Genomic DNA, 15,297 nt, shown 5'->3' with positions numbered 1-15,297 from the left:
GGCGCCCGCCGCGCCCGGCGGCGCCGGCCGCGGGCCCCCTGCAGCTGCAGCTGCCCTCGGCGCTCACGCTGTTGCCGCCCTCCTTCACCTCGCTGTGTCTGCCCGCGCAGAACTGGTGCGCCAAGTGCAACGCCTCCTTCCGCATGACCTCCGACCTGGTGTACCACATGAGGTCGCACCACAAAAAGGAGTACGCGATGGAGCCCTTGGTGAAGCGGCGGCGGGAGGAGAAACTCAAGTGCCCCATTTGCAACGAGTCCTTCAGGGAGCGCCACCACCTCTCCAGGCACATGACCTCGCATAATTGACACGGAAAAGACCCCAGTTTTCTCCACGCGCGCACGCACAGTCAAGCCACCTGCGGGAACAAACACGCGAGGATTTACACCACTTCCTTGCGCCCTGAAACACGGCACATGCACACACACACATGCCCTCTCCCCCAAGAAGAGCTTTCTCATTCGAGTGTTTACCCGGGACACCCACACATGTACACACACACACACACACACACACACGCGAGACAGGATGGTGGATTTTTGATTGGGTGGGTTGTTTGAGGGATTTTCTTTTGAATGCACGCATTTTCACTTTCCCAAAAACAAAGGTACATTTTTAAAAATGTCATATATTGCAACATATTGATGCATTTGTCATACGTTTCTACTTAAATTATTAAGCACTTACAGTTTAGATGTAATAATTATATGTAAGGGCAAAATTTATTTTAGATATAAAGTAAAGGAAGAGGGTGAGATGCTTTCTGCATTTCTTGATGACAGCTTGTGTTCTTACAAAAATAAACAAAACGAATAAAAAGGGGATCACCATTCAATTTACGTTTCCAGGGGGAAATGCATGTATCATGAAATGATTATGGACTTCAGTGAAGAATGTCATCAATTATGTAAATATGTATTTCCTTTTAATACAAAGTGTAATTTTGTGCCAGTGAAATGGAGTCTGAATAGTTATGTGTTTCTTTTATCCCTGGAAAGATTTATTAAACTTTATAGTTTCTTCGGGTATGTTGGATGCTTTGACAATAAATGACTATTTTCTCCAAAGCAATTATTTGGAAAGTTTTTAAAACTTTTTTTTCTCCTGTAGCTGAGTATTATACTTTTCAGTCGATACCACATATTTTCATTGAGTTCCTGAAAAGATGGGAAGAGATAGCAGAAGAAAGGAATGATAAACATTGCTCCATTTGCATTTATTTACTCTATGCCAGTTTGAGCCTAAAAGACAGACTTTGATAATCCCTTGGAAAATCTTTAACTGGAAAATGCTGGTTTTTTTGATCAAAGACAAATGACTTAAACAAAGATGCCTCACATCCAACTGACCTGTCACTGCGATGTCAGCATTTTTGTTTTTTCAGCTGCAGCATCTCTACAAATAGCCAGAGACAATTTTCAGGTCTGGATCTGGCAAACCAGATGAGAAGTCCACTTTAACTTCTACTGTTGTAATAGTGTTGCCCACAGGGAAGAGTATCTTGTTCTCTAGAACTTTTCAGCATTCTGTCATTATACTAAGACACTTTGGAGAGAGTTCTTCTAGAAACCCAGGGAAAATGACCATGGTTTGGGGATAGTCTATGTATTGAAGGCCCAACTTTCCTTTTGAAGGCTGCAACAACTACAGAGTCTCTGGGAAAAAAAACTAGTACTGAAACAATATAATACAGGAGAATCTGACAACTTTTTTCCTCTTCAAACCCTTCCTTTTATGGAAAATCCCTCTGTAGGCTTTATATCCCTACAGTTTTTAGTTAGACAGAATATGCATGTGTAGATATATATATGTGGTATGTCCAACAACCATTAGACACGAACAGCGATCCTTTAGTTCTTAGAATAGCATGCATTTATCTGTGGACATCTCCATAGTTACTCTATGAATGTTCTAAAAATAGTCACTACACTGGTATAACTATCACAGGAGTTATTTAATTTCCCCCCTTCACATCCTGTCAACCCCCTCCCCTAGTTTTTTAAAGGAGGACATTTGTGACAAGATCTGAAATGGGAAACTTTAGGCAGTTCATGACAGGCTTTTCAGTGGATTTTAAACCTTCATTATCTTAAGGCTACCACAAAACAAGTTATGCTTAGGGCAATGAGTAGGTAAAGACTAGGGATAGGGTGAAGAGAGGTGTCTACACGGAGTGTGACTCAGGTGGATGAAAACTGGCTTCCTTAATATCATACAAATACTTTTTAATGCTACATTTATTTGAAGCCTACTCCCAATTTTCCTAGGCAATTGTTGGATGATCTGATACATTGTGTAGTGGAAATAGTTCAATGGTCCAGCTCTTTTTCCTCTGCTACCCATGGGTAGTGTAACTGCATCATTATTGACATCCTTTGACTTACCTGCAGCTCAGTTGTCTCACCTGTAAAGTGAGTAAGGGAGTTTCTACCATCTTCAAAATACTTCTAGCGCCAGGGAATTTTCTCTAATGAGTTAGTCAGATACCAGCTGAACCTAAAGTTTTCTTTTCTTTTCTTTTCTTTTTTTTTTAAGATCAAACCTAGGTGGGGAGCAAATTGGATAGGAAGAAGTGAAGAAGGTATCTGGGGAAAAACAGAAGATGGGCCTTAAGAGACCCTTAAGTCAGGATAATGACAGTCTAAATGGTCTATGCCCGGGACACCAGTGGATCTCAGCAGCAAAAGTCTCTTAAAAACAAATAAAGATGAGTTGCCCTGCAGCCTTATTTTCAAAAATATTTGAATGCCCTTTTTCTTTCTATCCCATCCTTTTGAAATCTCCTTTTCCTTGAGGTGGCTTCAGTGTCTGTGAAAGATTCAGACATGGCTACTGCCTCCTCATAGTCTGGAATCATGTTTTCTGAAGGGCACATGTAGACACTGGGCGAGCCTCCTCTGTGTTTTCTTTTGTATGGCCATTAAGTTAATCATACGATCAGGAAGAAAGCCGAGTCTTGGCTGAGCAACAGCCCAGGCGATCCAGGTAGGTGTGTTCGTGGCAGACACTTTAGGGCTGGGTAGCTATGCTGATCAATCTACTCATAAGACTGTTTTGGCGGGAAGTAGTACGGGAAGGGTGCCCAAAGCTAGTTTTGTGTTCAGCCAAGGCAAACCCAGAGATGTTTTATTGTAATGCTGCATTTTCAAGCTTTCAGATACAGCATCACCCTCTCCTGTATCCGAACCTTCTCAGGAGTTTCCAGGCTCCCACAACCCCGCCTGCACGCCGAGGTCGCGGGCTGGGGCGGTGAGTACAGACGTCTGCACACAGCTGCCGAGGGACGAGGTCACAGGTCACACAGGCATCATGCCAGGCTGGTCCCACCAACTCCAGGCAGGTGGCTCGAGCGTCGAGTGCCAGAACAACCGCAAGTCCTAACGTCCCGGGAAAGGGAAACCCAACCCCCGGCTGTGCCAGCATTTGTCGTGCCGGGTCGGTGGAAGAACGCCGGGGACTGACCTGGCGCTCCGGGCCTGCGAACTCTAGGCCCACTCCCAATTCCTCTCCCTATTTGTCTCCTCCAGACCTTAGTGGGTGGAGGGCGCCGGTATCTCCCGGGTTTGCAGGGAACACCTGGGTGGGGCCGCACACGCTGTGCACAAGAGTTCACCTGCGCTGGAGAGCCGAGACAAATCGAAGTCTCCCCGGGAATGTGCTCAAGGTCCTGGCCTCCCACTCCTGGGCATGCGGCCCGGCCCTCCGACGCCCGGAGCCCTGCGCTTTGCAGCCGCAGTCGCGTGGGGGCTGGTTGCAGGCGCTGACCTGTGAGGCAGGTGAGGGAGCCCGCGGGTCCAGTCCGGGTTCCGCGTGGCGGAGTGCCTGGCTCCCGCCCTCTGAGCCCGCCGCCTGTTCCCCGTTGGGTTTTCCTCGGGCAAGATTACCTCCTTCCTACGCGCCCTGCGCACTGAGCGTGACCCCGGGCGGGGAAACCACACTCCGAGGCCAGCCCCACCCACAGAAGGCCCGGAAGTGCCCGCCGCCGCCCCACTGCGAGGGCCCACACCCCAGAGCGGCCTGGCCTTGTGGTCCTGCACTTCGCCTGTCTCTGTCCACCCCGCTGGACCCACGCTCGCCTCGGCCCCCGCTGGCTGTGCCACCAGCCCAGTGGAGGAGCCCCACGCCGCCGCTGGGACGCCGAGCACCTGCGACGCACGGAGCGCGAGCGCGCGTCGGCCTGAGGTTTCACGTTTTGTCTTCTGCCAGACCCATGTTTGGAACGATTTGGCTGGTTCTGGTTTCTGCCCGTTTTCCGTCCTCTCAGCTCCTGCTCACCTCCACACTTTCCCTGTCTCTTAAGCATTTCTGGGACTGTTTGTTACTTCCCGCCGTTTTGTGAGCCAGGGCCTCCTTGGTGACTTGCCGCCGTCCAGGTAACTGACTCCTGTGTGGCAGCACCAGCCAGGCGGGAACCCACACTGTCAGTGCGCGCATGGAGGACTATCCCAGCACCTCGGGGTGGCAGAGATGGGCAAGCGCCTCTCCCCCAAACACAGGCTCACACACATACAGGCCGCCTAGGACAGTTCCTCTTGGCTTGAACATTTCATTATCGTGCCCTGAAGGTGAATAAATGACTACCAAGGGGTAGAGAACAGTTAGCCTGCATAAGAGGCTGGGAGTCGGTCGAGAAGCTAGGCCACCTTCTTTCCCTCCTCCAAACCCAAGTTGCTTGACAGGAGGGCCTGAGGCCCAGGATGAGGCAGGAGCTCTGGACTGGTGGGCCTGAATACCTCCCAGCTTTGTGACCTGACGGGCACCCACCAGGGAAGCTCTGCCGGTCTGCCTCACTGATCCTATTCCCTTTTGTAGAAAGATTTTCTCTAGGACTAAAGGATAAAGAATCTTTTTTATAAAGAAGCTTTTGTTTGTATGTTTGTTTTGTTACAGGGCACATGCATTTGCAGGAGAGAGACAGACAGAAAGGAGGAGAGGGAGTGAGAAATCACCCCCAGGGGGATGGCTGCACTGCAATCCCTTCTTTTCTGTTCTATTTTTGGGATTCTGGGCACACATGCACTCTAGCCCAGGGTGATTTTCAAGGTGCACAAAGTTGGCCATGTGGGATCCAGCCCCTTACCCTCCATCTGCTGGCCCCACCTTCCTTTTTTAAAAATTCTTTTTATTTTTAATCCTTACAATTGGAGGTCTAGTATAGGTGGCCCTACTTAAATAGCTAACCTGGTTATGCTAATCATTATTTACTTATCTCTTTTCAAGTTGTGTGTGTGTGTACTCGAATACACAGCTATGTATGTTTGTACACATGTGCATGTATATACAAGTCTATGTTTTTGTATATACAAATATACATCTTAATACACATATAAATTAATACATATATGCATTGCAGACATTAGTCTTAAACTGTTCATATGTTGCTTGGTTTAATTCTCACAGCCTACTTCAAAGGAAAGCTACTAATGATCCTACTCCACAATGTTTTAGCATTGTGTGGTTAGTATGGCTGCCAACCTGGAACAGAAAGATGAGAAATATAGTGGCTCTTAACTCAGGAGACCTATTCTAAATATTGTGGTCTTTCCACTTGCTTATCTCAGTTTCCTTTACTGGAGTATGTGAATACTTTTTGTGGGCTTATCACATAGCAGTGTCTTGCAAAGTAAATAAAGTCACAGATGTGGAAACCTTTCATACTATTATATATGTTCCTTGTTAGTGAAAGAGATAAGATTTGAGCCTCAATTTACCTTCCTTAGATAGTCAAGGTGCTCTTGTACCACTGTAAGAAATATTTTGTGGCCTTGACTTCCTTTAATGATTTTTCTTTTCTTTTCTTTTCTTTTCTTTTCTTTTCTTTTCTTTTCTTTTCTTTTCTTTTCTTTTCTTTTCTTTTCTTTTCTTTTCTTTTCTTTTCTTTTCTTTTCTTTTCTTTTCTTTTCTTTTCTTTTCTTTTCTTTTCTTTTCTTTTCTTTTCTTTTCTTGAGAAATCACCCCCCAGGGGGGATGGCCATGCCACAATCCCTTCTCCTCCATTCTCCTCTCAGGATCTTGGGCACGCACGCACACGCGCCCGGCATGAGTTTTAAGCCACCGGGTCCGGGACACGAACTGCGGTCAACTACATGTGAGTCCAGCAACATAGCCATTATGCTAACTGCTGGTCCCTCTTTCTTTCTTTTTTAATATACTTTTTGCCATAGGGCATGTGTGCTTGCCAGAGAAAGAAGAGAGAAGGAAAATGAGAAATACCCACCCTCTGCCCCCACCAGTGAAGATGGCCACACCACAGTCCCTTCTCCTCCAGTCTCCTCTTGGGATTCTGGACATCTGGGCATGCACACACACGTGCTTGGCATGATTTTCTAACCTCCAGGTCTGGGATTTGAACTACAGTTAACCATGTGGGACCCAGCACCTTTATCACCATGGCACCTGCTGGTCCCAATTTTTATTCAATTCTATCCAGAAGTGGGAGTGATCACTGGTTTGATTTTGTAGATGTCTATGTTACTATCCAGGACTACCCCTAGTGTCTTAGGCTTACAGAATGGTCATTAAAAAATATTTGAGACATAAACAGAAGGAAGCCCATTCATGTATATGTAGTTTAAATTGACTTTGCTGTAATAATCCTAAATTACAAATCCGGTGTTTTCCCAGTACTTAACTATTAGAAATTGGCACAATGGTAAGACCTAAAGGGCAGTAGAGAAGTGCTAGTTATAATTTGCTCTGCTATTAAAAGTATGGTCAAAATGCAGAGTAACCCATTCCTCTTCCTGGCTACTGTGTAACAAATGGCACCTTGCTTAGATGGCTATGCTGCGCTCGGTGCTTGATGAAGACAACATTCCCTCTGCAGATTATGGTGAAACTTTATTTACTTATTTATTCATTTAAAATGAGAGAGAGAGAGAGAGAGAATGTCAGAGCCTGAGTTCATGAGAGAGAGTGAGGTAGAGATAGATGGAGAGACACACACAGAGAAAGGGATATTTTTTAAAAGTAATTATTTTATTTAACTTTATTTATTCTTAATTTGACCAGAGAGGGACAGAATGAGAGAGAGAGAGAGAGAGACAGAGACAACGTAAAAAGGCAAGTTGCCAGATCTGGGACTCAAACCACAGTCCACCGTGTGGGAGTCCAGCATCCTTAAACAGCATACCACCTGCCGCCCCGAAAGAAGGTATTTTTGACAGAGTCTTGCCAGGTGTCAAGATCCTCTTGTACCAGCCATCAGTTAGCTAGACCACAGACACATAGCAGCATGCCCAGCCTGTTTAGGTTAGGCCAGGAACTGAACCCAGGCCTCATATAGCCATGGCCTTCCACAGGGGTATTCTCCTATTTGTGCCTGCCATGACAGCTAAGCCCATGAGGATGACTACTACTCATCTCTCAGAGACCCTGGACTCTAGCTCAAGATTTTTTTTTTTTAGTGTTTTTAAATGGACTCTGAATGCATTATTTTATTACAAATAACTATTACTTCTTTAAAAGAGTGGTTTGATGAATACATTCAACATCTTTTTCTCTTTTATGAATTCTTTAGGGAATAAATACTTGAGAGGTATATTAAGTTCCTTTGGGAAAAAAAAAAAAAACAAAAAAAGAGAGGGATGAGATTTGGAAGGAAAAAAGCATGGGATAAAAGAAATTAACTCTATTAGTTCTTTGTGCCTTCACTTCTCTTCCCAGAAATGTCCAGCTCTTGGTTCCAAATTTCTCCCATCCCCTTTTTTTTTTTTTTTTTTTTTTTTTCATTTTCTCTGGAGAAAAGTATGACTGGATCTTGGGAGAAATTCAGAAACCAATCTCAACCTTGACTAAGATCCCAGTGCACACCTGCTTCTGGGCTTGAGAACTGGACAAAATTCAATGGTTACTCTTCTCCAGGGATCCATCTCTGGGTGAGTGTGCCAGGATTACACCATTGCCTGTGCAAATCAAAGTAGCTTTTCTGTGTTTTATTACTTTTTTTGGTTAAGTGTGAATTTTTCTTTTTTTCAAAAAAGCATTTGATGATTTCTTTTCTGCCAAACAAATGAATTAAGATCTGTTTTCCCCTCTGGCAAGATTTCACTGGGTCTTTGAGAAAGACAAACGTAGCCAAATAGCGACACCCAGCCCAGAAATCAATGAAACTCATGAGATTAGAAAAATCGTAATATCTGTACTGTTCATTCCTCCTCTAAGGCACAGAGCTGCAATGTAGGTGCCAAATGAGTCTGGAGGAAAGACAATACAGCCAATGTACTGCAGGGTCACTTTTAGAAAGGTAAGCGACATTGCGACCAGCAGTTGGTGTAATGGCTATGTCGCTGGACTCCCATGTAGTTGACCATGGTTTGAGTTCTGGACCCAGTGGTTTAAACTCACACCGGGCTCAGGTGTGTGTGTGCTCAAGATCCTGAGAGAATGGAGGAGAAGGGATTGCAGTGTGGCCATCCCCTCAGGGGGTGATTTCTCGCTTTCTGTCTCTCTCTGTCTTTCTGGTGAGTGCACAGCACTGCCCTATAGCAAAAACCTCTGGGGGCTGGGGGAAAGGTAAATGTCACCATGAGGGGTAAATTAACTTTTCATTAAAATGTTTTCAGAGAGGGTGCAAGTAAAACTATTTGCACTATTTAGCAGGGCTAGGTAGAGATGAAGAGTCAATGTCATGGAGTTTATCTTGAGGAACATTTAATCTGCTTTCTCATTTCCACCTCAGAACTTCTCATCTTCAATCATCTGTTTTTAGGCTTCTTTAATTCTACCTTAGTCCTTCCCCCTCCAGCAAAGAGGTGGTATCCAAAATTGCCACCTTGAAAATAAATAGCAAGAAAAAAGTTTGAGTTTACAAGAAGGTATTTTCTCCTGGATTTGCTTTTTTGGGGGGACTTAATTTCTTATTTTGGCATTATCGAAATGAAGATGAAGCATTGGTATATGGAGGTCCTTCTCCGTCCGGGGTGATAATACCTAAGACTGTTTCTAGTTCAGAGGTATTTTATTTTGAGGTTGCATTTAAAAGGGTTTATTAAGCTCCCAAACATGCCTAAACTTAAAACCAGGGTGATATTTAGAAAACCTAGCTTTCAAAAATCTAATTCCATGCATAATAAAGATAATAGCACGGTAAAACAAGTCTCATCAAGACACATGATTGCCAGGAGCTCACATCTGAATTTCTTAATCCCTTAAATATTCAAAATACATTTATTTATCATAACTTAGAAATGGAGACTTGGGATTTCAAATATATACACACATGAGAGGAACTCAAAAAGTTCCTAGGAAATGGAACTTATTACAAGGTTATTTTGATGAAAAAAAATTGTGAAACCTGTGCATACTTTTTTCATAATATGCATTTTCCAGGACTTTTTGGAAGACTTTTGAACCATTCAATGAATTTTTTGTAGAACACAAATTTCTCCATTCTCTGACATGAAGACTTTCCTTTGAATACATTTCAGGAGAAACTATTGGGTTGTCAGAACAACCCTATGCTTTTTCTATGTAAAAATTTGTCATGACTTTCCTGACAACCCATTATTTAAAGTTTGACATGTACGGTTTACGAGTGCCTGCCATGTTAGCTATTTACAACAACCTGATAGTCAACTTGAAAATCAGATAAGGGTGCTGAAAAGACGGGACTTCTGATAATGACTTCATAATCTGTGACTCAGTAAGGAAAAAGCTCAACAGAAGAAGATAATTTCCCATAAGTCTCCCAGTCTCAGAAATTTTTTTATTGCAAATTGTAGATATTAATAATAGCAAAGGATAGAAAAATTAATAATATCTATGGGACATTATAGAGGTCCTTGAGGAAGAGATCTTTCTCAATCACCTCAGAAGCTGCTAAAAAGGCAAATTCCTTGTGGCTACCATCAGAGATTTGATGGATCTTCTGTGGAGCCTAGAATCTTTCATTTCCAGCAATCATGCCCAGATTATTCTAGAATTGGTGGTTCTTGATCTACACTTTGAAAAATACTGACAGGAGTTAGAACTAGCCTTATGGAAACTTAAGTTAAAATATAGGAGTACATTAGTCTAGAAAACTGCTATGTTCCTAAAATATTGAGGGTAAATTGAATTATATTGTTATAGGCTAATTTTAAAGTTTTCAGTGATGTGATATTCTATTTTTGTTTTAGACCAGTTTCCACATCTTGCTCTTCCTTTCTCACTCAAGTCTGGGTTACTATGAATAACAACAACAAAAATTGTAAATGCATGAAAAAAATCCCTTTGAGAAATCATTTAAGCCAAATCATGATGGGAAAAAAAATTAAATGTCTCTTTATCATCATCCTGTAGAATTTTTTTTAGAAAAGGTTTTTGGATTTTGATACATTCAATTTTCTAAAGTTGTGTTGTTACAACTTACTTGTATATATGTGTCCATAACCTTTACCAATCCAGGCTCTGGCTAGTACTAAGTTCCCAAGAGTTCCCTGGCAGCCATCTTTTTTGAGTGGATAATATAATAGAAGCAGAATTCAAAATTATTTGAGCTACCAGTTTGCGCTCATCCTGCCCACCAGTCAACCACTGACTGCTGCTTCTCTGCCAGCCAATACTTGCACAGAGGCTGTCACTTCTGATAGTGGGTGATCCTAAACCTCTGTTGATTTGGCAGTCCCCCCACCTCTGCTGCAGAAGCCAGGAGTGCCAGAGTAACCAACTTCTCCATTGACTTTGTATCACTTCATTCCAGTCTTTTTCGCAGTCTCCTTTCATCTGTGACTTAGGCCTGGGTCTAAGGAGACAGAGCCAGGAGAACCTGGCAATACTGAATATGAGAATAATTCACAATCACCCATCATCATCAGTTCGATGCCGTCCACTACCTTGGAACACAATATGGGCTCCTGGAATGCATCTTTTATAAACATAGCTGCAATATCCTGCCTTACTAGGCTTCTAGTTATGTCAGGACATGCCTGAATAAAAGGATAGGTGCAGCCTAGTACTGGGGCCATAGCTATAAGATCATTTTAAAGTCTACATAGTTCTTTATGAGCACAGAGAATCTTGCTGAAAGATGAGATTAGATGCCATGAGATCTAACATCTAATTTTCTGGCTCTACCATTCTGACCTCAGATGAACTAACTTCTTTAAACTGAAGACTTCTCACTTGTAAGTGAGATGGTTAGATGAAATCAGTTCTTCTCAGACTTTAAGGTTCATAGTAATTACTAGGAAGCTTGATAAATGGGCTTGGCTCTCTTACTGGAGATTAAAAACAAGGGAGGTGATGGCTAGGGTATTTATATTTTAATAAACCCTCAGGGTGATTCTCGAACCACCTTTGGGAAATATTTATTTAGATCAGTGGTTCTACTTTGTGGTCTCATGTTAGAAAGTTTTTGTTTTGTTTTATTTGTTTTTTAAATACACATGTGGTCCCATTCCATATTAATACATCAGAATATCTGAGTGTGGGACCAGGGCATTGGGGTACTTAAAAGTTCTTTTGTGGGGAACCAGCAGTTAGCGTAATGGCTATGTCGCTGGACTCCCACGTAGTCAACTGCGGTTTGGGTCCCGGACCCGGTGGCTTAAAACTCACGACGGGAACGTGTGCGTGCGTGCCCAAGATCCCGAGAGGAGAATGGAGGAGAAGGGATTGCGGCGTGACCATCCCCCCTGGGGGGTGATTTCTCGCTTTCTGTCTCTATATCTCTCTCTGTCTATCTGGCGAGTGCACGTGCCCTATAGCGAAAAAACCTCTCAAAAAAAAAAAAGTTCTTTTATGAGGCAAGAGTCAAGAATCAGATCATTGCTAAGAACTTCCTTTAACTGTTTAATTTCCAATCTAGGGTTCTTGGTTCTATACCACAATACCTCAGTTTATACATATGGAGTATGCTTGGGACCAGCAGTTGGCGTAATGGCTATGTTGCTGGACTCCCATGTAGTCAGCCACGGTTCGAGTCCTGGACCTCACACCAGGTGCATGTGTGTGTGTGTGTGTGTGTGTGTGTGTGTGTGTGCCCAAGATCCCAAGAGGAGAATGGAGGAGACAGGATTGCAGCATGGCCATCCCCCCTGGGGGGTGATTTCTCACTTTCTGACTCTCTGTCTCTATCTCTCTGGTGAGCGCACATACCCTATAGCAAAAAACCTCTCCAAAAATAAAAATAAATAAATAAATATGGGGTATGCTGTATATGCAGATGGGCTGAACTGTGTCCACTTCACTCACTCCAGTCACCAGCCAAATTTGTATATTGAGTGAGGTACCTGGAATGTGACTGTATTTGAAAATAAGGCCTTTAAAGAGATTATTAAGGTAAAATGAAGTCATTGGGTGAGACCTAATCTATTATGACTGGTGTTCTTATCAGAAGAGGTGATTGTGGCTCAGATAACATAGCAGCAAGCCCATATGAGCACATAGTGAGAAGGGAGCCATCTGCAAGTAAAAGAAAGGGCCTCAGGAGAAACCACACCCCAACACCTTGATTCTGACTTCTAGCCTAAAGAAGTGTGTGAAAATAAATTTCTGTTGTTGAAGCTACACAATAGAAATTTATTTTGGTATTTTGTTCTGGCATTCTTAGAAAACTACCATGCTATTCCAATATTAGGTTGCCAGGAAAGTCATAATGTTTCTTTCTTTTCTAATTCTTTCTCTCCCCCCACGCCCCCACTGAGAGATTTTTTGCTATAGGGCCCGTGCACTCCCTAGAGAGACAGTGAGAGACAAGAGAGGCAGACAGCTAGAAAGCAACCCTTGAGGGGATGGCCATACCACAATCCCTTCTCTTCCATTTTCTTCTTGAGATCTTGGGCATGGTACCCAGCATGAGTTTCTTTTTCTTTTTTCTTTCTTTTTCTTTTTTTGCTATAGGGCATGTGCACTCACCAGAATGACAGAGAGAGACAGAGAGACAGAAAGCAAGAAATCATTCCCCAGGGGGAATGGCCAGCTGCAATTCCTTCTCCTCCATTCTCCTCTCGGGATCTTGGGCATGCACCACATGCATCCGGCATGAGTTTAAGCCACCAAGTCCGGGACTCGAACCACAGTTGACTACATGGGAATCCAGTGACATAGCCATTGTGTTAACTGCTGGTCCCCCCCAGCGTGAGTTTCAAGTCTCTGGGTCTGAGACTCAACCACTGTTAGTCATGTGGGAGTCCAGTAACATAACCATTATGCCATCTACTGGTCCTATAACGTATCTTTCTATGCAAAAATGTGTCCTGACTTTCCCAATACCTAATAATTTGTTCAAACCTGACTTTAAAGATCATAGTGTTTGTTTTGTTAGTTCAGAAGCAACATATCTCTAAGTATGAACACAAACCTAAAAAAAAAAGAAAAGTTATTTGATTCTACAAATAAATAATGTAATTTAATAGTCTGTCCCCAAGTGATGATGGAAAACAGGCTATGCAAATAAGTAATGCATTTTAAAATACTATGACTTAATTTTGAGGATTATGTTTTAAATAATAAGACTAAGAAAGCAGGATTAAGACAACTTTTCAGTGCCTTTTACTACCAATAATAAGTAATAAGCCTGGCCCAACAGCTAGTATGGAGGTTAAGGCAGCTGGATCCTATATGGCCAACACCATGATTTGAGTCCTGGACCCAGCAGCTAACATATCATTCCAGGTATGTGTGTGCTTGTGTGCTCCAAATCCCAAGAGTGAATGGAGGAGAAGGCATCGCAGGGTAGCCATCCCTCTGGGGGGTGATTTGTCACTTTCTCTCTCTCCCACTGTCTCTGTCTTCAGCTAGCACACACACCCAATAGCAAAAACTAAATAAGAACCAAAACAAAAAACAACAAAAAAAAACTAAAGAAAAAAGTAACAAGCCTGATTTAAATTAAAACAATAAGTCACTATACATTTTTAACATGATCATGTAAAATTTAATGCAAATTCAATTATGAAGATATGTGAAATGGAATTTATATTAGTTTTGATGCTGGGTTTCATAAGCTAACCCTGTTCCCTTTCATCATACACCCCTCATTTCTCATGTCTCTTTTTTAAGGTTTTCTTAATTTTCCCATGGTTTTACTCAAAATAAAAAACACTTAAAGAGGTATTTCATCATATTCTGGAAAACAACATTTAGACTGTAAAGGAAAAGATATATTGCCACCTAGTGGAAGGCAGGAAGAATCATCTGATTATAATTCAGTTTCTTACCACAAATTGGCTAGTACAAAAAATATTTCTAAGAGTTTTTTGATCATGAATAATTATGCTATGTTAATTAAAGAATATCTCCACATTTAGCTGCTATATCACTTTGAACTTTCAAGTTATATATTTTTACTTTTGGATAGAAACCATTTAACTTCATATGCCAGGTCTATATGCTGAGTGATGAAGTTGAATATAGCCTTTCCCAAAGGTAAATAGCTAAAATATCAAAAGAATTTACATGTAAACATAAAATATATTCACCACCCACGGAAGGTCAGTAGTATAGCAAACAGCCACTGCGAAAATAGCCTAACAAGCTTGGGCAAGTCACCTCTCCTGTTTCCTCATCTGACAAAATGAAATTGGACTACATGATTTGTAAGATATTTTCAAATCAAATATGATCAGGTTATAAGTTTATAATGCACACTTGTGTTTATTAAGCTCAGGTCTTTTTAATAATCAGGTGAGTGCCCAAACTTGGTTTAAAAAGTAGTGTTCTTTTTTTAAAAATTATTATTATTTTTATTTATTTCAATTTATTTATTTGCATTCATTCATTGTACATCATTACAGCATACAAAATGAGACTTTCCATCCAGAGTACACTGTATATTGTCTCAATCAAGCACATCTACAAACATGTTATTGTCAGCAAATGATCTTTCATTTCTTGTTTTCATTTTTTGTTTTGCTTCATTTTATTGAATCACCAAAGACCCTCATCAATCCAAATACCCTCATAGCAAACACAGGTGACACACACATTTCCATGAACACAAGTCTAACTTTACGCATCCTATAAAGTAGCACCTAGCTGGGGCTACATATCCTACTACAATCACTGAATAGATATATTTTTTTCCCTGAAACTTTTTTTTTTTTGTAACTCAATTTACATTCCTTCCCTAAGCATCATCACAGCATACAAAATGCGATCTCCCATCCAGTACACACTGCATAGTGACTCAATCATACACATTACAAAAATATTTCCATTTCTAGTTCCTAGAACTATTTCCACCCCTCTTTCTGACCCTCTGTCCCTTCCCACCCTCCTCTCACACCACCTTCGGTGTCCACAATTATCCTTCATTCCCTTCCCACCCACATTGCATTGATCACACAATTTCCTACATAACCTAACTACTTTCAA

General features: G+C 42.0%; 1 protein-coding gene across 1 annotated transcript in view; it reads left to right on the top strand.

The window, feature by feature from the left end:
* The window catches only part of PRDM8 (PR/SET domain 8), a 5,594-nt gene extending 4,539 nt beyond the window's left edge, over nt 1–1,055 (top strand). The window contains exon 4 of the mRNA XM_014588930.2: nt 18–1,055. Within this exon, the coding sequence (XP_014444416.1) occupies nt 18–308 (291 nt within the window). The 3' untranslated portion in view covers nt 309–1,055. The remainder of the gene's footprint in view (nt 1–17) is intronic.
* The last annotated feature ends 14,242 nt before the right edge of the window (nt 1,056–15,297 follow it).

The sequence above is a fragment of the Tupaia chinensis genome, unplaced genomic scaffold (assembly GCF_000334495.1).
Source record: "Tupaia chinensis unplaced genomic scaffold, TupChi_1.0 Scaffold000318_1, whole genome shotgun sequence".
Lineage (NCBI taxonomy): Eukaryota > Metazoa > Chordata > Mammalia > Scandentia > Tupaiidae > Tupaia > Tupaia belangeri.
The sequence above is the reverse complement of the archived record's forward strand: the minus strand, read 5'-3'. Positions and strand labels throughout refer to the sequence as shown.